This window comes from Protopterus annectens, chromosome 7.part0, assembly GCF_019279795.1.
Source record: "Protopterus annectens isolate FY-2018-M chromosome 7.part0, PAN1.0, whole genome shotgun sequence".
NCBI lineage: Eukaryota > Metazoa > Chordata > Ceratodontiformes > Protopteridae > Protopterus > Protopterus annectens.
The window spans coordinates 1755362789-1755387675 of record NC_056739.1 but is presented as its reverse complement, the minus strand read 5'-3'; the positions used below and the strand labels follow the sequence as shown (position 1 = coordinate 1755387675).

General features: G+C 38.1%; 1 protein-coding gene across 3 annotated transcripts in view; it reads right to left on the bottom strand.

Annotated features, from left to right (window-relative positions):
- LOC122807225 (alanyl aminopeptidase, membrane) overlaps positions 1-24887 on the bottom strand; it is a 1192582-nt gene that overhangs the window by 211156 nt on the left and 956539 nt on the right. For all 3 annotated transcript variants that reach the window (XM_044078301.1, XM_044078300.1, XM_044078302.1), the window contains one exon: positions 14749-14876. In XM_044078301.1, coding sequence (XP_043934236.1) covers positions 14749-14876 — 128 coding nt within the window. The remainder of the gene's footprint in view (positions 1-14748; positions 14877-24887) is intronic.

Sequence of the window (24887 nt, the reverse complement as noted above, 5' to 3'; positions counted from 1 at the left end):
TTCGTCCATCTGACATAGACCTATATATATATATATATATATATATATATATATATATATATATATATATATATATATACCAATTTGGTCAACACAGTTAGATGGTTGACAAGCGTGTGAGATCGACAATCCCCAGCTAGGGGAATATTCTCTTTCCTGGGGATTGTGCAATCTTACAGTTAGTATATTAAATTAGTAGAGGGTGTGGGGATGCATACCACCACATGGGGGGGGGGGTCACTTGCCTTTGATTTATTCCAATCCAAGTTAATCCTCTTAGCATGCACACAATGTGTTGATATTTGTTTAGTCAACATTTTGCCATCAGTCTCCTGGGTGTTGACATTGTGTCTTTTTGACTGGGTTTCTGATGCTCACTGGACAACTCCATGGAGGTACTCAAAGTACAGGTTACTGTGGGTAAGAGCCTCATTGACGTCATAGCCAGTTGTTGATCCCCTTCCATGGGTCATGACATGTACAAAGCCTACTTGACCAAACTGAAGTCTATCCAAATACTCCCGAGCACTCTGGTTATGGCAGATTTCAATTATCCCACCATCAGTTGGGAAACCTATGGTAGCCCAACTTACTAGCGCAAAAATTCCTTGACTTTATTAACTCAAATGCCCTGGAATAAATTGTCCATGCCTTGACATAAGGAACAAAATGTACTAGATATGGTCCTTACAAACATGTCAAACAGATGCACTGCCACAGCTGTCAGACCTTCATTAGTTAAATCTGACCACAAATCAGTCACCTTTGAGCTGGCAGCACCAGAACCCACAAAGGGCAGAATTCAACTAAAAAACTTCACCAAAGCATATACCCTCCTAGTTGAAGGTATAAAGGCATTCCAAGCTCCGCTCCCAGCTGGAAATCGTAACTACACCAAGGCTTACACTAAAGTCCTGTACAATCACTTGCATAAGTGTATAGACTCATCTGTACCAGAAAGAATCAAAGCCAGAGCTCCAAGAGAGCAAAGGAGGTTATAAACCCTCTATACTCAGCACTAATCTCACCCATAATTGAATATAACACCCCATTCAGCATGTACCATAGAAAGCACCTGCATCAATTGGAGAGAACTCAGAGGTTTCAATCAAAGAAGATCAAGGGACTCCAGCACATGCCTTACTCAGACCAACTAAAATCCCTGTCTATACCCTGTATTATATAGACTTCTTAGGAAAGACTTGTGCCTGGCTTACAGAGCAATCTCAGATCCAAACCTAATGAACTTGCTGCATAGCCATAAATAAAACGGGACTAGAGCTACCGATTCCGGGGACCTAAATATGGCCTGAGACTTAAATAGGATATGCAGGAGGGACAGATTTCTCCCCAGTGATTGCCATGTCTTCGGAAGAGCCTACCAATTCACGTGAATCAGAGCACCTCTATGACACTGTCCAAGAGGAACCTGGGTGAGTCAATGAGGTACCATAAATTCTTACTAGGGATAGTGCCCACAACCCTCCTGGACATGGGCATACTTTACTAAATGCAATCCTGGGTATTGACTAGCATATGCATGGTATTACATTGGGATGAATTGGCTAGGCTTGCAATGACCTCCACAGTGATAGTTTATTAAACTCCTATGATTCTATGATATACCTACCTATAAATAAAGTCTTTCTTGCAGATTTTTTTCCTGAATGGTTTGTCTGTGTGACCCTTTTAACCTTTATTCTGGATGTTATTTGGGATATCTTGCAGGCACCATAATGTTTATGGGCATCAGGCTTGGTGGTAAGCTTCGTATTTCTAAAGAGTAGCCAAACAATTCACTTATGCTGTACTGATAAGATAACAAAAAAGTCAGTGCATTAATCCCTGAGTATCTCTGTAGTTTAGTGCATCACTCATCCCTGATCCCAGTAATACCATACTGCTGTTGGTGTTGTTATGGCATAAAGAGTAATCCCTGGTAGCCTAGTGCATCCCCCCAATCTCATAACTCCCATTGGTACTATTAAGGCACTTTAAGAGGAATCCCTGGTGGCCTAATGGTTCCACCCATCTCTATCCACATACCACATCTGAAGCAGGAGGTTGAACATGGACTTTAGGTTGAGTTCATTTCCACAGAGCAATGGGAATAACCATGCTAATCTACACAGTCAAGTGAAGAAATCGCTTGGCCTTGCTGATGCCTTCCTGAAGATGGTTTCAGGGAGTGAGCACATGGCTAATTAGCATATGCCTCTCCCCCTGGAATGCCTCATTAGCATTCATCATGGATAATGTGTCAGCTCTACTGCTGCATGTTTTCATGGTGGAAGACCATGGAGCACTGTGTAGGGATGGTTGCTGAATCGCTGAAAGGTACTGTGACATTTATACGGTGGTGTACATGTTGTGGTACTTTCTTGAATCCTCCCTTGAATAATAATTTACTTGTGGAGTAACTTTCAAACATTTATATTAGGTTATGACATTTGCTAACGCTCTATTTAACAGAGTCTGACTCTGCATTTATTATCCCACCTCTACCAGTGCTGTTAAGGTCATTTCTTCAGACTGATAGGCCTCAAAGGTAGCAAACAAAGTAGTAGATAAATCTTTAATTGGCTTAGTACTTCTACAAATTTGTCCCCTGCTTACTTTCAAAAGCTAGAAAATATCTCAAGGAATGTACTAATGCACTGTTTTGTAGTATACCTTACCCAGCATCACTCTAAATCCACCCCACATCAGGTCTTCAGGTTGTTGTAGACAAAATTCTGTCATAATGCACTTATCTCATCAGAGAAACCATCATTGCCAAAATATTCATTTACTTAGTTATTTAGCATTTAGAGCGCTGATCCACAGGGACCTATGTCAGTCTCAGCCTGGGTGTAAAAACACTAAGCAATGACATAATATTTGTGTGATTAGAATATATAGATGTACACTGCAAAGAATGAATTCAAATGCAAAAATCAAAGTGATACTGTTAGCATATTTACATTAGTACACTGATAACACGCACACAGGCAAAGAGAGTTCTATGGGCATGCAGACAAGGATGACAGGTAGCCATGCCTTAGATTTATAGCCTGAGAGTGCTCCTTATGAACAAGATGTGCAGAAGACCTTAGTTCAGCACTGAGATAAGCTGTTTACACTTAGCATTTGCAGTGGGTGTATTAGTTATTCGTTAGAAAAGCCATGTTCTTGTTACCATTATTATGGCTGAAAGTTGCTTGAGACAATTTAGGTATCCGTGTGTTATTAAGGCGGTGATACTATACAGATTTTAGCAGTTATCTACATTCCAAAGACAGATTGCAGGGCTAGCCTTAGGCTAGGTGGACCTATTTGGCTCAAAAGGACCCTATTCAGTCAGAAGCCCCCCTAACTATGACAGAATCTTTGTACCTTATGAGGTCCAGGAATTTGCCTGAGAAACAGTGCAGCAAAGTGCAAGGCATTTTCCTCCTGGTAATCCTTCTCCTGTAGATAAAGTCTTGTTACAGGAGCAGATATCATATTGCACCATGCATTACTCAAGTGTCTAGTTCAGTATTATTAGTAACTGCTGCTTTATGTCCCTATGGCTTACAGTGTTAGCTGTGCATCTTTCCATATTGCTCATTTGCTGCTGCTAAGTGCTCATTCATTTTTTTTAATCCAATTGTGGTCAAATTAACTATGTGACTTTGTGTACCACCCTAGTTACTCTCTCAAAGATAATAAGACCATGCTTAATTTGAGAACTGATTCAGATGTACTGTGCTTTCATTCGTTTCTCATGCTGACATGCAATTTATGATTAGTTGCTAATTAATAGTCTGTATCAAACAGTATGGAAACAAAAACTAGTAAGCATAAATAATAATAATAACAAATATTGCGATATGAGGTAGCTTTCAATCACTACGAGGACTGACAGAATGTTGCTGCTCCAGAGGCATAGTGATAAAGCCCTGTCTAGTGCCCAGCTGACCCAGGTTTAATTAGAGGCAAAAGGATGGGTCTGTGCCCATCCTGGGGGTAGAAGGGTGGCTGAGGTGAGTGGACATTCCCCATGATGTATGTGGTGTTAGCTGGGGATTATACAAGTGAGGGTATGAGCTTTTGCAAAGGTAGGGTGGAAATTGCACATTCTCATTGCACGCCCTCCACTTATAACATAACCATGCAACTAGAGGGAGGCTGGAGGAATCCAGGGTAGGCCATTAACAGCCCCCCCCCCCAGCTGATGTTAGACAGCTGCCTGCCAGTGCAACCTAAGTTTCCCCTGTTCATAATTCAGTACAAGTCAGAGAATGAAAATGACTGGTGGACCTGGCGATGGGTGTTGGACACTGAGGATGACTGTCAGAATGAAAAAAGGGAGTATAGCATGGTCAAAAATGTAGTAGTGACAGAATGTTACCAATTCAACATTATGACAAAGAAATGTTTGCTGTAGTTAGAGATAGCATCAAAATAATCCAAAAGTAGAGAAACATGAGGTGTGTGTTGAATTGTGGGAAGCAGAGGTGGATAGAAAAATTATTTACTTGGCTGAAAGTGGGAAGCAATCTGACTTATAAATGTATTGCAGGGGTATCGCATTTCCGAAGATGCATACAAAATGGGGGAGGGGCAGAAACATAATGCTAAAAAAACGGTTTGACTGGATTATGGGAGAGTTTTTTTGGAGAAGTGTATCTTCTACTTGCATCCATATTGGTTTCCTTAAGTAATTTTGATTTTTGTCCCATCTGCCAAAACATGATGCTTAGCGACTACTCTAAATTATCCTTACATGTAATCCTTACTGTTGCCCTTGTGACCTGTGACATGGATGGAAAAGATCTGCATGTATTGATAAACCTAACCCAGTTTAACAAATAATGAATTAAATAAAAATAAACTTTCAAAACCAGTTAATGGTATGTGAGCAATGCCATTTCTAAGGAGAGGCCTGAGATTATTGCTATTATTACTGCCGCATTCTGAGGAAGTTGAACAAATTTATGAAGTTTTGTGGAAACACACAGAGTGCAGTAAGGTATGAGAATTAACTGGTTAAGGAACTGCAACCATTCAGTGCATGTGCAAGATGTTCATGGAAATCCATGAAGGAAGAAAGGGGTAGTATAAGGGGAGAATGTAAAGGTTAGAATTTTTTCATGCTCTTTTTGGACCCTAGTCTTGCCACAACCATTACTCTCAGTCTCACTGACTCATTTGTTCAGTACTTCCTGGCATATGAGTGCACTGGACCCAGGAGCATACTTCCGAACTATACCGAATTACTCATTTTTTACAGAGTTTTGGGGTCCAAATAATGGGGAGACACCCCTTCATTTCCAACTTTTTTCCCCCAGCTTTTTTTATTTTTTAATTTTTTCACTATTGAGCTGACATCATCACGTGTGCGATGATGTCCGCTCCACCGGGGCTACCAGCCTGACGGAATTGAACTCAAGGGCTCACATGCACACCAGCTGGCTCACTTTGAGTGTATGCATTTTTGTGGGAAACATTTTTATTCAAATAGGCAGTTATTTTTTATTTCAATGGATCAGTTATGCAGTCCGGATGCAAGCAAGCAGAGCGGGTTATTTTTTATTCAAATGGATCAGTTATGCAGTCCAGATGCAAGCAGAGCAGATCAGGTATGCAGTCCGGATGCAAGCGAGCAGAGTGGATTATTTTTTATTCAAATGGATCATGTTATGCAGTCCGGATATGAGCGAGCAGAGCGGGTTATCATTCCGGTGGATCAGTTATCCTGCTTAATGGATGGATCTGCTTTGCAAGCGAGAAGTGTCCTGGGGGCAGAAAGGATTCTGGCTGAAGTAGGAAATATCTTTTATCTATTCTGAGTGAAGAGTGTGTGTGTGTGTGTGTGTGTGTGTGTGTGTGTGTGTGTGTGTGTGTGTGTGTGTGTGTGTGTGTGTGTGTGTGTGTATGTGTCTGTTAATTTACCAATGGTGCATGTGTGTTTTTACCTGGCTGTTAACAGGAGAAATGAACTGAACTGCACTTTCTTTTTAGTTTAGCAGGAGCAAGATGCTTTAAATTTAACTGTCTGTAGGAGATTACTTAATATTTAAAGGCTGAACTGTGCTTGTGCCTTCTTGGCAGAAGAGAGGAGATTACTTTACTAACAGCTGAATTGTGCTTGTGTGTAACTGCAAACTCTTGAGTTTAACGGCTGGGCTGAACTGTGCTTTCTTTTTACTTAAGCAGGATGCCTTTTACAGTTTTACTTAATTTATACAGCCGTGCATTTTACTTACTTAACACTGTGCTATATGCAGGAGAAACTGTGTGCTAATTTACTTAATGGTGCATGTGTTTTTACCTGGCTGGCTGTTACAACAGGAAAAATGAACTGAACTGAGCTTTCTTTTTGGTTTAGCAGGAGCAGGATGCCTTTAATTGTCTGCAGGAGATTACCTAATCTATATTTAAAGGCTGAACTGTGCTTGACACTGCTTGTTTTTTCTTGGCAGAGGAGATTACTGTAACAGCTGAACTCTGCTGAACTGTGCTTGTGTAATGCCTTTTACTTAATTTATATAACACAGTGTATTTTAGGGCAGAATGCCTTGTACTGTAGCAACAGTTTCAAGGGCAGAGAAGTTTTAATGCTGAGTCTATTTTCATTGTTAGACAGTATTGCTTTGTTTAGCAGATGTCTGTTAGTGTTTGTGCATTGTGCTATAAAATGTAAAGTAAAATCCAAATAATCATTGTAGAAATAAAGCAGTATGCACATTAGTGTTTATGGTAAATGGGGCAAAAATAGCCAGGTAATGGGACATTGGAATGGATGCAGGGGGACTCTGGGGCCATATTTTGGTTGTCTGTTCTTCAGTTTGCATTTGAAAGTTGGTATCCCACAATTCCACTGGAGTGGGTGGGTTACACAATTATGTATGCAAATTTTATGTTAATCAGTGTACACATTTGTACCTATTTTTCATGGGCCGTTGTCCAGATTTTTGATATTTCCAGGTCGAGAGGTAGGCCCAGGAGGTAAGAGCTGGGTGCCACGCTTGAAAATGAGGCTGCTTCTTAGTAGCATGATCTGCTTGGTGCTGTCTGTAGCACCTTCCAAAGATGCTGGACTGCGTCCAGTACTTAACTTATAAATACATGTTTTTCATTTTATTAGTTTATTTAAAGTGTGTTACCAAACCAGAGCATTGATCCACACAGACAAACTTCAGGCTTACCATGACAGAAACACAACCAAAGAAAAATATTCATCAGTATTAGTGAAACAGTGTTACTATAATAGCAAACATATAGAGGGATATAAGCCAGGATAATAATAAATGAACCCAATCATAAGTAAATTCGATAAAGTATTCAGTCAGTAAAATCAGTACAAAGAACACCTGCACACTGTCATAACATCATATAGTATGGAGAAAATATACAAAGAGCTAAATATTTGTAGTAAGTGTTATTGTTGAGGATGGGATGTGAAGAAGAATAAGACATACGTCAAATAAGGGGTAGAAAGCAAAGGAGGGAGACAAAAAAGTGGGAAAAAATTAAAAGGAAGTGTTGAGGTAGACAAGGGTAAAGTGTGTAGCTATCTCTTAACCAGGTTCAGGAGATCCAGGCAGCCCTACAGTAGTTTGGGAACACATTTAAAGGTAAACCAGGGTACACACACCTGACGAAGTACAATGCAAACACAGACCATTGGTGGCTCATCAAACAGGCCACTTATGTTGTGCCTGAGGGAGTTAAGCAGACCCTGAGGGAGAACTACTGGAGGTGTTGGAGATGGGAGCAATCCAGGACTCCAATAGTTTACTTGTGCTTTATTATGTGTTATGACAGAATATAAGATAATAAATAAGCACACTGCTAGTTGCTTAGAATAGACAACATACATAAAAATACATTCCATATCCCAAATTCCTGAAGCAACTGCATTTATGTGGGAAGCTCTGCCAACCATACCTCAGTATGGAACTTAACCCCCATAGTCCCTTATTTATACATATTAAGTACACAGTCACATGACCACTACTAAAGTGTAAACTCCTAATCACTTCAGTGTAGTCAAGGATAGCAAGACAGATTGTCATAGAAATCGACTGACTAATTGTTGCACTTTACACAATGGTCACTAGAGGAAGTGTCAACAGAATGTGTGTGTGTGTGTTAGCCAGTAAAGAATAATTGAAAATCCTGAAAGGTATCATAGGTTGGTACTAGGCTATCCACCCTAGGGCCTATACAAGCCTAGCCACAACAATTCCCTGTTGGGGATTAGTATGGAAGGATGGTGCACAGATGGTATAGGCCATCCCTGAAAAGTTCCACTGAGAAGGATGGTATCCATCTGCAGTGATGGAAATATGGGGAAGAAAATGCGGAACAGATACACACATGGTGGACATATAGGAAGGTTACACCACTGTGGAGAGAGCAAAAAAGGTCTAAATTAAATACCGGTCAACTACACACCAGATTGGAATGACTTATGACTTTTGGGGGTGCATAAAAAGAAAAGAGGAGCTGCAGATGAAGCAATAGAACTTCAACTGCTTACTCTTTTTTAATTTCTCCAAGTCTTTTGGGTTTCTAATACCATGACAGGAATGGATCCCATTCCTAAGTTAAAGTACGATTAAAGTTCATGAAATTAGTATTGTTTCAATCTTTGATGTCAGCAAAAAGTGCTCTTCAAGCACCCTCAATGTGCTGAGTAATGACTCCTTCTGCAGTTTGTATGGAGTTACATGTAATGGTAACATATCTAAATATGATTGTAGATTCTTTTTTATAAGACCCATTGCTCCTATTACAATTGGAACTGTCTGGGTATCTTTCTTTGACATTGCTTTCATTTCTGCCTGCAAATCTTGATATTTTATGACTTTGTGTATCGCTGTACACTAGGCACTGTAGTCACTGGGTGTAGTGATTTGATCAATGCTATTTCTGTCTTTTTTTCATGGACCAGTATATCTGTTTTTCTCACATCTATTTTTTGAACTGTTGGTAATGGGTGATCCCATGTGATGTAGACTTCATCATTTTCTATGTTGCTTTGTGGTTTATGTTTCCAGCGTTTTTCAACCACTTCAGTACCATAATGTTTGCACAATCCCCAGTGCAATTATCTTGCCATATTATTGTGCCTTTCAGTATACAATCCTTCTGCCATTAGTATGTCATAACCAGCAACAAGGTGTGCAACTGTTTCCAACTCTAAAACCTACATTTGTCTATTTTTCCCACATGTTCAATAGACTTTGTAAACCAATGTGTACGTAACCCACTATCTTGGGGATGCCAATATTAACCTTTCATCTTTTCGTTTGAATTCACCTTTCCTTAACCCTTCCTGCATTCGATCATGATCAACATGAGGTTCTTCCAGAAGTTTTCTATACATGCAACTATATTTATGCACTTTCCACATTTCTTGCCTTCTCATCTAATGCTTCACCTTATATTCTTTCTTTTGTTTTTTGGCACATTCATCAAGACCAAATGACATTCTTATATCATCTGAAAAAGTTTTGACTACTTGAAATTGTGCTTTCAGTTCCTCATCTGATGAGCTTTACAGTTTTAAATCATCGACAAGGAGAAGATGAGAGGTCTTTATACTTTGTTGTTTTCCAGGAGCCAAATTATAGCCATGGTCTAATCTGTTAAGTAGACCGCTTAAAGGGGTAAAAACAAGACAGAATAACAGGGGTGACTAGGAGTCACCTTGGAAAATCCCCCTTTGAATTTTTATCCCTGGAATAATAATGTCAATAAAACAGAAAGCAGGTACTAAGATACTGAATGTCTGCAGTAGTAAAACCAGTAACAAATCAACGAAGAAACTCCACAGACCACCAGACTAAAACAGCAACCTTTAATACAAATGTAGTAAGCACTTTCAGGATAAACCCTTCATCAGACTAATTTCTTGTAATACATGCTTATTATTTAAAATAACAATTACCCAATCAACAGTCAAAACACTAAACACATGGTCTCTGCCTCTTTAATACAGGTTTTAAAGGCACAATCCCAGGGTTTTGACTGCTGATTGGGTAATTGTTGCTTTAAATAATGAGCTTGTACTACAAGGAATTAGTCTGATGAAGGGTGTATATTGAAAGCGCTTACTACATTTGAATTAAAGGTTGCTGTTTTAGCCTAGTGGTCTGTGGAGTTTCTTCATAGATTTGGAATGATAATTTGTCCTTTCTCATGGCTTAATTGCAAAGGGGTCTTCAACTGTTTCATGGTCACTGTAATGTAATTGATCATTGTAGGGTGTATCTTATACATTTTAAGCACTCTTTTATCCATGAATGTGGCATACTATCAAATGCTTTTTTGTAGTCAATCCATGCCATACTTAGATTCTTCCCCTTTTTATAGTTCTCCATTATGACTTTATTTAGCAAGAGATGATCCTTTGTTCCATATGACTTTCGTTTATTACCCTTTTGTTCTATTGCCATGATTGAATTGTCTTCTAAATGGCTATAAACTCTGTCAGCATCAATTCTGGTGTATAATTTATACATCGTTGGAAAGCAAGTTATTTGTCTACAATTTTTAGGATGTCTTGCAGGTAGGAGCATTGTCTTTCCTGTTGTTAATCAGACTGGCGTTTGTTCGGGATGTGCATAAAAAATAGTGCATACTCATAGCTAAATCTTCATGCAAAGATGTTAATACTTTTAGCCAAAAGTTAGGTACTGCATCTGGGCCTGGTGCTTTCCAATTGGAGGTATTTCTTAACTTTGTTTCAATCTGTCTGGTTGTTACTTCATTCCATTTCATATCCTGTACCTTTAAACTTCTTATTCTTTCTTTTACATCTTTTATGTATTTAACATCTTTGTTATGTTCCACAGGATCTTCATAAACATTTATCCAAATGCATCTATTTCTTCTTTTTTGGGTGGTCTTTCAATTGCTTTTACCTTGTTCTCAATTCTCTTTAGAACTTTTTAGGGTCATCAAATTGCTTACTTTGTACTTTTCCTTTATATTTATCTGTGTATTTTCTATGTTTTTCTGCTTGTGCTGAGATTTTTAGTTTATTATTTGCACTAGTGCAAGACAGATCCTGATCTGTTATAATACTGTGCCTTGCTTTTATCATGTCTATCTTTCTGAGTATTTTTGTTAATCTCTTCCTCCTTCTATATTCTTCTAACAGTGACACTTCTTGTCTCAATTGCTTTATAGTTTTCTCTATTTGATACTTCCTTGATGGTATTCGATTTCTCTACGTCCTTTCCCTCACTACCCTGTGTTCATGTGGTAGAATTGTATCTGTTATTAATTTAGCTGTACAGTAATATATCCTGTTTACTTCTGTTATATAGCATGGATCTCTATGGACAGTCCTAAGTACTGCATTCATTTATTTTATCAGACTTCTGACATTTTGGGTTTTATTGACCTTCTGCAGTCTGTTTCTTTCATTAATCTTATTATGTCTGTCTCTATTAAGTCAAGCAACTCTTCTTTCAGCTCATTTTCCTCTAAATTAAGGGCACATTTTTTGTTCACCATTTCCTGCTGGCATTCTATAGAAAGTTCTATAGCTTCTTCCTGTGGCACATTCTCTTCAAGTTCATCCTGAGTCATCCATTGTGCTGTCATATGGGAACTCACTAGCCTATCATTCCTCAACATTAACTGTGTCAGAGTTGCCACAGTTTCCTGTTCCTTCCTTTGCTGTCCAACTTTAAGTGAACGTTTATACTGGTTTCTTGTGGAAGTCTCCAAAATGTATTCATATGGCAACTGCCTAGTACTTCCTGTTCCACTGGTTTCTCCTTAATTTAGATGTCTATTGCTCTGTCCTGCTGTGGTGCTTCCTGAGTTAGATTTTCTACACTGAATCATTCACTTTGCAGGTACTCCATAACCTCAGTTTCTATTTCTTGAACTTCTCCATTACTAATCTTCTTTTCTACTTTTCCTCTTTGTCTTCTTATTTTTTGTATTGTAAAGCTTTCTATATCTGAATTCCTCTGCCTGTATTTCTTTTCAGACATTTTTAGTGCTGCTCTTTTTGTATGGATTAATTTTGATTTCTCCTTTGCATAAATATTGCACCATATTAAATCTCTTTCTTGCCACGTCCATATTTTTTTTTCAGATCTTTCCTGATCTTCCTGTTTCTTCTTACTTTGGGACTCATTCCACCATGCTTTGACAAAACCTGTGTTAGACCTTCTAAACCAAATTCGTCACTTCACAGGCATTCCATAGCTTCAGCTTTTATTTTTTTAACTTCTACTTTACTAACCTTCTTTTCTATATTTTCTCTTTGTGGTACTATTTTTTATTGTGAAATTTTCCAAATCTGGATGCCTTTGCCTGTATTTCTGTTCGAATATCTTTGGGGCTGTCTTTTTTGTACTGATTAATTTGGCTTTCAACTTTACATAAATATTGCACCATATCAAATATCTGTTTCTTTCCCATGTCCATATTTCTTTTTTATACTTTTCAAAAATCTCTAGGTTTTGTTGTTTATATTTTCACACTTTCTCAGATGCTTTATTTTTTCAAACAGATCAAAGTCTTTTAGTCTATAAAATGTTTTTCATAAATCTGTTGTATTAATGAACGCAAATTTTTATTTGAGGCTTCAGACAGTTTTTCTTCTGGAAGTATTTTTCTTTCCTCTAATTTCTCTCTTAATCTTTTTGTATATCTAGAGTCTGGAAATTCTGGGCTTTTTGCATAACAGTAACAATACGTAATTACTTTCTTATCATCAATAGTTCAGTCTATTGTCTTTATAGCTCTTCTTTGGCCTATCAGTTTTTGTGATTTTTGTGGACTGGATATGTTTCCATATTTTGAGGATTCTACACTGTCATTTTTTCCAGTCTTGGCACCAGTGTACCAACTAGGAATGGGTACTTTTTTATCTTGGGTCTTGTGCACCCAGCTATTTTTTTTTATTTTTGATCTACTTCTGTCTATGATATGTGCTATATAAAATACAGTCTATATATCAGTGTCATCTGTGACATCTCTGTGTCATCTTGGTGAGATTTTGTGAAAAACAGGGTCCACCTTGTGAAAGTACTCACAGATACTTGATGATGATTTCAGTTTCAGCAATACTAGTCTCCTTTGCCTGCTGACTTATCATCTCTCCATTCAGCTCACCGGAGAAGGCCTGGAAATGGTAGTTCATACTGGAAGTTCATATAGAAAGATATGCAAGGATCTGGATGCAAAAACTATGGAGTGAGCATGTGTAGTGGTTGACAAGGTGGTGTAGGGGGGGCAGTCTGTTCAGCAATGGGGCAAGAGTGAGTGAGTGATGAAATGGGTGAAATTGTAGTTTTACTGGATTAGGTGGTATCACTTACAGATAAAGGGATTATCAAAGATAAAATAAGTCATACCTAAACAAAGGTAATCTTTTGAATAATTGTGATGTGGGAAAGTGGATCACCCCAAACTCTGCATATGGTGCTTAACATAAATTGAAATGTGTAAAGGGGAAACCTTTGGGGAAGGCATGATGTAGCTCAAATTATGGACAGTATTGTTGTGGTTATAAATGAGATGAGAATGAGTAGAAATGCAAACACATTTTCTTCTATTGTAATAAGATATAAATATCATATTTTTGGATTATATGTATCGTTAAGAAAAAAATGTGTACAATCTGGCAGACAAATGTGGAATAAGCTTTATATGTGAACATGTCAGTGTTAAATGATAATGTTGAAAAGCTTTGTTAGATATACAGCAATAAAAATGCTAAAGTTAAAAAATAATAATCAGAATGCCTTTGTTCACGCATGCCTAAAATTGAAATCATTTAAAAATATTTTATTTTCTCTTGGGAAATGTGTGCTCATTAAGTTAAAGGAGTTTAGCGGTACTTCAGAGGAAAGGGAAAATGAACTGAAAATGTTATTAAGGGTGATATATCTACTTCGTCTGCAAGAAGCTCTGAAAGTGAAGTGAGATGAAAGAAGTACAAATAGTCTAGGCAGAGTATTTATTTAAGCAATATTTATGTACTATTATTAATATGTTTAAAAATTGCATTTTATTTAAGTGTTTCATTTTTAATTGGAGATTTGGTTGTCATTTGACTTCAAAAGCATTTAATCAGATAATGTAATTGTATGCTGAAGTCCTTTGTGATGCTGAGGACAAAATGCATATGGTGTCCTGTTAAATTTTTATTAATGGTCAGAGTTTTGCAAGTGTGATTGCTTCATTTTATTTTATTATTCCAAAATAATATTGAGCTGATTGCAAATCCCTGTACTGGTTGTGTGATAGCACCAGTGTAAAGCCAACTGAAAATACTGAGATAATTATGTAAAGGAAAACGTATGCACATCCAACATAAAAACACAGCTTAATTCAAACCAGCAGAAGCCTCCAGAAACTCAAAAAAGTTTCTAATTCTGTTGAGCATGCTGATTATGCAGTGTTAAATAATATGCTTAGAAATGTTTTATTTGCAACAGAGTGATTTAGTGTAACAATATCTCTTTTTAAATATAAGCCATTTGTATAGTGTCAGTTGTTAAGAAAAAAAAGATTTGGATTTTAGCTATATTTAGCTGTATCTACAGTTATACAACATAATGCTACTGTATACTTACAATGTATGCAACTACCTATTTTCTCATTTGGTGGAGAATCAAAAATCTAATTGTAATGATTATTAAGCACTTCCCCAGTAATTACTGATACTTCTTGAAAAGTGAATGCCTACAATCATAAGAAGGAAATATTGTGCATAGATTATAATTAATAAAACATACTTACTTTATGATTCGATTCTAGTAGCTGAATAAGTCTTTTCCAGTTTTCCTCATCATAGTTAACCCTATAGTACCCATACACGTCGATGTTGGCCAGTAACCAGCTAGATGTTTTAAATGGTGTGTGACTACCTAAGAAATAAATAAGCAAAGCAAGATTAAATATGTTGTATATATGCTGGATACATTGAGTAAATTTCTAGCAAGGATTGAAGCTCTTTTTTTTTTTTTCTTTAATTGCTTCTAAAAAAGATGGGGGAGAATAGAGGGACGATAGCAAAGGGAATTTTGAAGCACAGGGAACTATTGCTTTAGTGTCAGGTTTAACATTAGTTTAATTCACAGAGTAATGGAAATCTATATGTATACATATTTAATCCAAATAAACACATAGACATTACAGAGATCACAACTACATCAGGAAATCCAGTGCCTATAATCTGGAGCGCTCACACTCTGAGCATTTACTACAGCAGGAACTGAAAAGAATCCTTTCTGCAAATTTCTTGAACTAAGATAAGCCATTTTGATATGATAACAAGTACAATCATCTTCCGTGTTTAATGATGCGCTTTCGTACTATAGCCACAAGCCCACAAAGCAGTCTGCCAAGAGATGCTGGCACAGAATCAAGCAATCAACCACCAAATAATGCTATTTTCTTAGTCACCCTCCATACACTATGACAAGTTTTCCCTACTTCTCCCCCAAATAGGCCCATTATGGGCAAGTATTGAACATGAGAGACTCACTAATACTATCAGAGGAACTAAGATAGTGATGATCTGACTGACTTGGGAGTATTTTCAAAATGTACTGTTTAGTTATGGGAGTGCAATGGATAACACACCGGGTGAACAGGCATAGTGGTGAGGCTGACATTGGAACAACCAGGGATAATAACAGAAAAGGATCTTTTGTACAGAAAAGGTCAGTCAGCTAATATTCCATAATTATCCAGCAAATCTTGCCTAGGGCAGGCAAAATTCTATACTTAATAGAGGCATACAATTTTGGAAACAATTTTAACAATTTTAACTGAGCTCCACTTGTCAATCATGCAGGACAAAATAGATTCAGTTTCTAAAATAGCACCCAAAATTCATGCCAGCTTTCTTGGGTTATTGTGATAATAGACTAATCTAACACTGTCTTTAATTTAAAACAGCTCTACATATCTCAAATGGTAGTGAATGTTTCCTCCTTAGTAAGCTGCATGGTCAAAACCCACTTATCTCTGGCCCAATTTTGTAATAAATTAGTCCTAATATCTCTATTTTCTTTAAAATTAAGAAAAAAAGAAAGCAAAAGATTCTACCTGAATTGTTCCAGGAAGGCCCTGTGTAAACATCTCTATGTTGCCTGCCTGAATTGTTCCAGGAGGGCCCTGTGTAAACATCTCTATGTTGCCTGCCTGAATTGTTCCAGGAGGGCCCTGTGTAAACATCTCTATGTTGCCTGCCTGAATTGTTCCAGGAGGGCCCTGTGTAAACATCTCTATGTTGCCTGCCTGAATTGTTCCAGGAGGGCCCTGTGTAAACATCTCTATGTTGCCTGGCCAACATTTTGTGAAGGTGAGTAACCTTGGCTCCACCCCAGGAAGAGTAACCACTGGACACTATACATATTGTGAATGGGCCAACCTTTCTCTCCACTTTTCCATTAGGACTCATAGGTGAGTGCCAGACATAAAAACAGTTCTGAAGCCTTATGGCCAGCAACTATGGACCTACATTAGGACACTATATACCTTTATTCTAAGTTGACCCCAGTCATGTAGTCATCTCTGACTTGCGGTTTCCTGGTGGCCCAAAATGAATATGGACATGGACTCTTTCAATTTATTTATTTATTTCTGTCTTGGGTGACTTTCTAGGTTAATATGTAGCCCAAGAAAAGCCTTACAAGTTTTTCTTGCAAGGCCAGTTAGTCTGCAGACCATTAGAAGCCTAGCCAATAACCTGTATTCAGAAGTTTCTTTCAGCCTCGAGGAGGCTAATACAGGATGGACTGGGTGAAACTCTGAGGCCAGCCATGCAATTGTCTAGACTTACATTAAAGGAGGCAATGATTCCAGTCTGCTTGACGTGTAATAGAAGTTTGTTGAAGAGGAGGGAGAGGAAATGGGATATGAATTTGTTGCACTAGCATGTTTTATTTATTAGCTGATGAAATTTTCTTTCCTTTAACTGGGATTTTGGGAATCATTTATTCTGTGAAAGAGTAGAAGGTCAAAGAGGGTTATATCTTTCATGGCTTAAAAGGTTAGACTCATACCATCATGGAACAGTCTATAAGAACCTAAGTACAGAGATATGGCTGCTACTTTCTCCTGATAACAAAGACTTTGATACCACTGCTATTTTTATTAGGATTATCTGAGGTCTCTCAAATTTAGTGATATGTTTAGACAAATGCATGTTAAAAGGGGCATTATATTTAATATTGCATATGCTAAGATATGCGTTAAAGGGAATTAAGTCTTCTCTGGATCTAAAGGAGATGCTTTTGGAAATTAGATGAGCCTTATGAAATACTGTAAAGATATGAACATCAAAAGATAGGTATTATTAACAGCAGTTCCTAGGTCCTGTACAGCAGTGTCTGTGTGGAGGAGTCTGTCTCCCATATGGTACGTGAAAATGTTTTTAACCAAAATTAGTTAGTGGCCAGCTAAGGTATCAAATACTTTAGGTAATATCATTTTAAAAAGTTTTAGCTTTTGGTCTACAAGGTGCCATTGGTGTAAATGATTATGAGTAAGACTTTCTGTACGAGCCCCCAAACTCTGAATGTCTTTCTTCTGTTTACTAACAAGAAGTGTATGGATCCTTTGCCAACCAACACATCCTCAGCATTAGGTAGTTAGCAGGCAAAAAAGTAGTTTCTTGTTAAGCATAAACAACACCCATGCAAACGATATTGTTTGTTTTTTTGTTTTTTTTTAACTCGGTTGACCTTTAATTTAGGTACTGCACAAAAGTTGTTACTATATCCCAGAACCACTAGAAGGACTCTCAGATGGATAGAGAAATAGTCATATATCATCAGGCAAAAGGCTGAATGGGACCAAAGATTTGGCATTTTTCTGAAGCCCTGTACTTAACAATAAAACTCTTGAGAAGAACAGCAAGGTGTTCCATTGCCAATTCAAAAGCTGTGGGGAGAACGTTCTCCCCTGCCATGCATAATACCCAAGACATACATACATATGTATATACTGAGCTTAATGCTGAATTATTTCTTAAAGGCATCATATGTTTTTATAATTATGTCTTTTTCACTAAACATTTATTATAAACTGATTTTGTATTACTTCTGTATTCATAAGTTGTGGCTGAAAAGGGTCCATTTGAATTAGACTGCTACACTGGTTAACAAACTTAAATAAATGCATAAATAAATCCAATGCTGCTTATACAAATCTTTCTTCATATATTCAGTAGCCAGAATAACTGCTGGTAACAGACTAAAGTAAAAAAAAACTGAAAAACCTTTAACATTATCCACAAAATGATATTCAAAAGATGAGCTTTCAATCTTTAATAGTTTAATGGTCTTAAGCTCAACTCCACTAGCACCTACAGGGGGCAGGAAAAGGAAAAGAAAAGATCCAGCTTACAATTAGCAGGTTCCACCCTGCCTTCTTTCTTTATAGGTTCCTCACTTTCCAAAAGATGTAGGACATATACCCTGTCATCCTCTATACATCTGCTGAAACAAAACAAGCATCATTTGCTTAATGTGCCATTAAGCAGCAACTGGCCTGTAAGTGGTCATCAGAAACAAAGAAAGAAAAAAACATTCTTAACAAGGAGGTACTGCTGACCAAAGTGTGTTCTGTCTAATTCAGGCGAGTCCCACATGCGATAACAAACATGGTTGGGACTAACCTTTGTATGCAGACATTAAAAACTGCTACTACTGAGACAAGCAAATTGGTGCAACATCCTAAATAAACTGTCTGAATAAGCTACAAGCACAATGTCCTTATTTCCAACTTCATAGGTTCATAGGTAGGTACTAGGCTATCAGCCCAAGAGCCTAAGTAAGCCTAGCCAACAAGGTTCCCTGGCTTACACCACCCAAGAAAGTTATTTTCTGTGCCACTGTTGAGCAGAGCCACAGAAGTGATCCCCGAGGTATATTTCATATTTCCCATCTGTTCATCAAGATTTTTCTTGAAGAGTACAAGTGAGGAACTTTGCTTGACATAGATGGGTAGCTTGTTCCAGAGTATGGAAAGTCTCTGGGACAGGAATCTATCCCTCTAGCATGTCCTGTTTATTGTGGTGACAAGGTTTTAGGTCTCTAGAGCATGTAGCTCAGAAGGATTGAGATTTCTTCAGGTGTAGCATGCCCAACAGCTCTGGGTTTGACATAGCTTTATATGTTAGGCAGAAATCACCTCTGAGTAGGCGATATGCTATAGGGTAAAGCTGGAGTTTTTTGAGACAGTCAGTGTAGAGCATCTGTTTGAGGCCAGTAATCCTCTTTGTGAGGTACTTCTGTGGCCTTTCCAGCTGCTGTAGATGTCTTGTGAGGTACATTCCAAAAGGGGCATTGTACTCTATAATGGATCTAATGAGTGTCAAGTAGAGGGGAACAATGACCTCCTTTTTCTTGGATGAGAACCCTTTTATGATGAGGTGTGCCATGTAGAAGGACTTCCTGACTACTGTGGCAATGCGATTATCAAAGGAGAGACTACTGTCCACCTGGGTCCTAAGGTCTCATCACAAATTTGGTGTTAAGTAGACTGCTGCCTATGTGGTAGTTCATGGGTACAGAGTTTTTACCAAAGGGGATAAAAATGCACTTTTTGGCATTGAGCTTGAGGCCATGACTCTGACACCAAGCATCTGTCTCAGTGAGACCCTCCTGTAGGATGTCCAAATCATTTGGGGACTCGACTATGGCTCCTAGTTTGCAGTCATCTGTGAACTTCATTAGCCAGAGGCCTTCTGTGTTAGCCTTTACTTCAGAGAAGTAGACACCAAACAGGAGAGGTTCCAGGACTGAACTCTGTGGTACTCCACTTGTCACTGGTTTGAAGTCATATTTGGAGTCTGCAACTTTTACAGTGCAGGTTCTGTCAGTGAGCCATTCGGCAACCCATCCTGTGATGTAGGAATTTATACCTAGTTTAGTGAGATTAGCTATAATTCCAGAATGGGGGATGGTGTCGAAAGCCTTGATGAGGTCAAGATAGGCTGTGTGAACCACCTTACCCTTGTCTACGGCTTTAGTGACTGCCTCAAACAAGTCGATCAGGTTCAGGAGGCATGATCTGCCTTTTACAAGCTGAACTGGGTGGGGTCCAGAGTTTGGAGGTTACCAATGTCTTTGTTTATGAGTTCCATGATGATACGTTCCATGGCCTTGCAGACCAGGCTCGTCAGGCTAATAGGGTGATCAGTGGTGGCTCCCCCTTTGTGGAGTGGGATAACCGTTGCTGTATGCCGTTCAGTGGGCACAAAGCCTGATGTGAGGCTAAGAGTGAACATGGTGCTTAGGTGGGGAGCCAGTTCATTCTGAAGGTCATGTAAAACACAGTCTGGGATGTTGTCCAGTCCCATGGATGCTGTGTGTTTGGCTTTAGAGAGTGCAGCTTTTACCTGTGTAGTTGTGATTACAGGGACTCTGCATTCTTCCTGTATAGATATGGGCCCTTTAGGGGGTGAGGGGGGGGGGGTAAAGTTAGCACTGAACCTATCTGCCAGGATGTTGGCAATATCAGTTGGTTCTGTAATTTTCATGCCTTTGTGCTGTAACTCAGAGCAGATGTGGGTGCTGCCATTGAGATTCTTGACATAGCTATAGAATGCTTTCTGGTTGTCCTTAGAATAAGTGGTGATTTTGTTTTCATAGCTAGCTTTGGAGGATTTTATAAGGGATCTCAGCTTCTTACTGAGGCTGAACAGGGAGCTCCTCCACTCATGGGATTTTACTCTCTTTTGCAACAGTTTCTTCCTTCTGTTGTACAGTTTGTTTATGGCAGATGACCACCAGACTGGCTTCCTTTTTTTGGAGGATAGTGTCTTGGTTCTGTTTGGGATAGCAAATTTGAGAAATACTTACTTTGAAAAGTAAGTGTTTGACCATAATGTCATGCTTGTTGCTGAGGAATTGAAAGGCATCAAAACCACTCTGGACTCTTTAGTGGACCTGGAAAAATGCACAGCTGTGAATATACAGCAAATTAAAGTGATTTCCACTTCTCATAATGCAAAACTGACCAAAACTGAAGCAGTGCTAGCCCAGCAGTAGACTGAACTGGTGACCTACGCAGTGTCCAACATGTACTCCAGCCAGTATCAAGATCATTCAATGACTGGGAACTGATCTTAAAACTAATCAGAGATCACGACAATGGATGATAGATTGGGTGGCACACAGTGAGAGTAACCCTAATGACAGGGATATCTTATACTTAAAAAACAAAAGAAGCAAATGATCCTATACTTGAAATGGTTTCATTACTTAAGATTTAAAGAAAACCTAATATGCCCAACACTGCTGGCAGTCCATAAAGGCATGTCCCAATGCTGGTTCTATACTCTGTAAGAAGCTGATAAGTATTTACCTTACATTGGTAAAAAAAGAAATCGGTCAGCATCTACATTTCCACAAAACCCTCTGCAAAAAAGGAAAAGAAGAGAGAGGGAAAGTGACCTGATCCCTCGACAAGCTTGCAAATCTGTTCAGACTGAATAAGCCAAGCTAACACAGGACTTTCTGTAGCATAATAGATTTGAGACAATTCATTGTTGGATGGGGAAACCCCAGGACCAGAGGGCATGTCCTTTTCTGCACCAGAGATCTAGAGAGAAGCAGTAAGTACCTTGGAACAGTCATTGGGGCTCAGATGGAATCCACAAAAACAATTACAGATACACCAAACTCACTAGAGGGCAAAGAAAATGCTGGAACTTAAATCTATCGTTTTTCTTTGTTATGGCTATGTTAATCGAGCAATACAACCTCTTCAGAGGTGTTGGCCTGTGGGGTAGTGTTGCGGCAATGAAATGTACAGGCCAGTAATTGTTCTGTGAGACAAACGTGTTCTGTTATATGATTAAAGACAGCCTATAGGGCATCTTTATTTCAGTTTCACAGTGATAATTCAAGTTGGTGATTATTTATTTATTTTTTATAGTGCATTGTTGTTTCTTTTCTTTTCAATGTGAAATTCTTCTGTATGGGGACAAATCAATGTGCACTAGGAGAATGGAGAGCTTGTTATGAGTTGAAGGAAAAGTCTACCAGTCCCTACCCAAATGTAACAGCTGCAGATGTGATCACAAGACCAATATAATATAAATATTCATATAATACCCTGGTTTATTTTTGTTGTTTTTTTTTTTTTTTTTTTTTTGGAACTTCACTAGTTTTTTGATCTCACTTCCTATTGTTTAGATTAGCTGAAAACATTTCATAAAGCTGGTGGTACAGGCTTTGTGCTACTGTTGAACTGCTCTAGAAAGACATATAGTATCTGCATATACTTGACTAGAGTTTAGAGTAACAACAACCCTTTATCAGAGTAGTCAAAGTGGATATCAATAATAAGCAAAGTAATACAGGATATACAATTTAGATCATGGAACATCAAGTGGATCTAATCTGCTATCAAAGCAAAACTCGTTTTAAAACATTTAAGCTTACAGCAAACATAATTTGTTTTACAAGATACAGAAATAAAAAAGAGGAATGTAGGTATGGCACTAAAGAAATGGAAAGGGCAGAAATAATTTTCCTGTGCCTGAACATCTAACAGGGGAGTGACAGTTTTAATCCAGAGTGATCTTAAGTAGACAGTTCATTAAGTACATGCAGATGGACAGGGGTGTTGGATTGTACTGAAAGTGGGCAAGGAGTTGGGGAATTTAATACTGGGTAACTTTTATGGACCAAATGAGGCCAACCCCAATCCTATGTATCATTCCTCATGCATCCTTTGAATGGGCTCAACATTGGGGTGATTTTAATGTAGCTATGGATCCTTCTAGATAGGATTCAGGGTGAGATGTAAGAGTGCTTAAAAACTTAAAACTTAGTGAAGGAGATTTTTCTTAAAAGAATGGAAGACTTTGTACCCAACCTTACTGTTATACACTTGTCATGTGTTAGGAGTAGCTAATAGCTTACATTTCTTGCTGGTTAACAATAAGGTGAGCTCTGCAGTCACAGGGTGATAAATCGACCATCCACTCTTTCAGACCATGCCATGGTTAAGTTGTTTTAAACAATCAGGTTTACTATACTACCAGCCCAACAATGGAAATTTAATTCATTACAATTGCAATGTAAGGTAAAGATTGATTGTCACAGATGATAGATGAATTCTGAGACATGTATTCCCTCCCCCAAATTCCCAAAAATAGATCTAATATGGGCAGTATTTAAGCAGAGATGCAAGGGATTGCAGAGGAAGTAAATCAGTGGCATAGGCAATGCCAGTAGAATGATCAATATTCTACTTTAGCACCTCCAGGTCTTGGACAAGGCATTTAAACAGCAAAGATGGAAGAATTAGGAAATGCTGTGGCTGATACAATACACTATGCAACAGGTTAAGTAGCTACAGTATATAAAATTACACAAAAGGCAGGAAAGTTATAAAATCCTCCATTGGGGCTTTGGGATTAAATCAAGTAAGGTAGTAGCATGGAAAAGCAAGGAGCACCTCTGTCTCAGCCATTAAAGATAATGGAGGGTTATCCAAACTAACCAATGGATGAGAGCCAAGTGTTCTCAGAACAGTATGACACCAAAGCGAGTAGCAATATCTCTAGCAGAAGGATTGGTATCCCATTTATAGCAAAGCTGCCAGTCCTCAATATAGTAGTGAAAGTTATGGCTACCTTAACTAATCCCATCACTACTGTGGAAAATCACGCAGCTAAAAATACCCTTCCAAAGGGAAGTGTAACAAGTCCAGATGGAATTAATGCTGATTTTTTAAAAAGTCTTTAAAACATATATCTATGCCAACCCTTTTTAACTTTTATTGATCATGCTATATCACTCCAAATTTTCCCCAGTAATATTACCCAGGCAAAGGTTATTATGCTACCTACACCACATAAAGACTACCTTATTGCTCCAAATTATATGCCGATGATCCTACTGAACACAGATGTTACGATCTTTGTAAAAATATTGGCAGTAAGAATGGAAAGATACATAGCATTTGACACCATCCATTGGCCTTTTATTATGAGAAGAGCTTAAATACTACTTCTAATAAAACCTCCATTGCACAAGGCTCTACAAACAGGCTCATATTCAACCTAGTGCAAAGCTTAAAAGATAAAAGGCAGGGTTACCTGCTTTCACCAACATTTTTTTATTTTAGCAGCACCAGTAATTGACTAATATTTAGCCTTTAAGTACAATACTTTATGCACCCCCTTGGAAGCAACAAAGCCCTATTGGCAACCTCTTTCTCCCATGACTGCATAATGTTGCTAAACAGTCCTGATCATCTGACACCTGTTATAGAAGAGTTAAACTCTTTCTCTCTATCCTTTTCTACACAGGCTTGGAATTAAATAGAGGAAATTGTATTTATTCCCCATTTGGGGATCTAGCATGGGTAGGAAGAAATCTCACTCACAAATGGGAAAATAAGACAGCCCCCAGTAAAACCTTTGAAGGGTCAAACTGAATATAGATGGAAAACAAATGAGAGAATATCTACAACCCAATTCTGGAATATACACAACTGACCTTGTCTCATTGGCAACAGCTACTCTTCCATTTTTTTAACCAAACTCCAAACAGGTAAAATGTTTACTTTGTCCAAATATCTTTTTTTATTAGGACACTTGCCACAACATATTTTTGCTTCACAAATAAAGAATGGCCAAAAATTACTTTTCAGTTTTATCTGGAAGGAAAAATACACAGAATCAACAGGGGAAAATGTGCATCCTAATGAAGTTTTAGGGATTTGATATATAGGCTAGACATCCAGTTTCAGTTTTAAAGCAATGGCTTTAACACAAAGGAGTGGACTGTACTTCAGTGCAGTTTTTCTGCACAGTAATGCTGCCAAGATTACCTCCCATTTTTACTTCATTTTTCTACATTTTACTTCATACAGTTTCTTTGTTCCAGACCAAAATATTTTGTCAC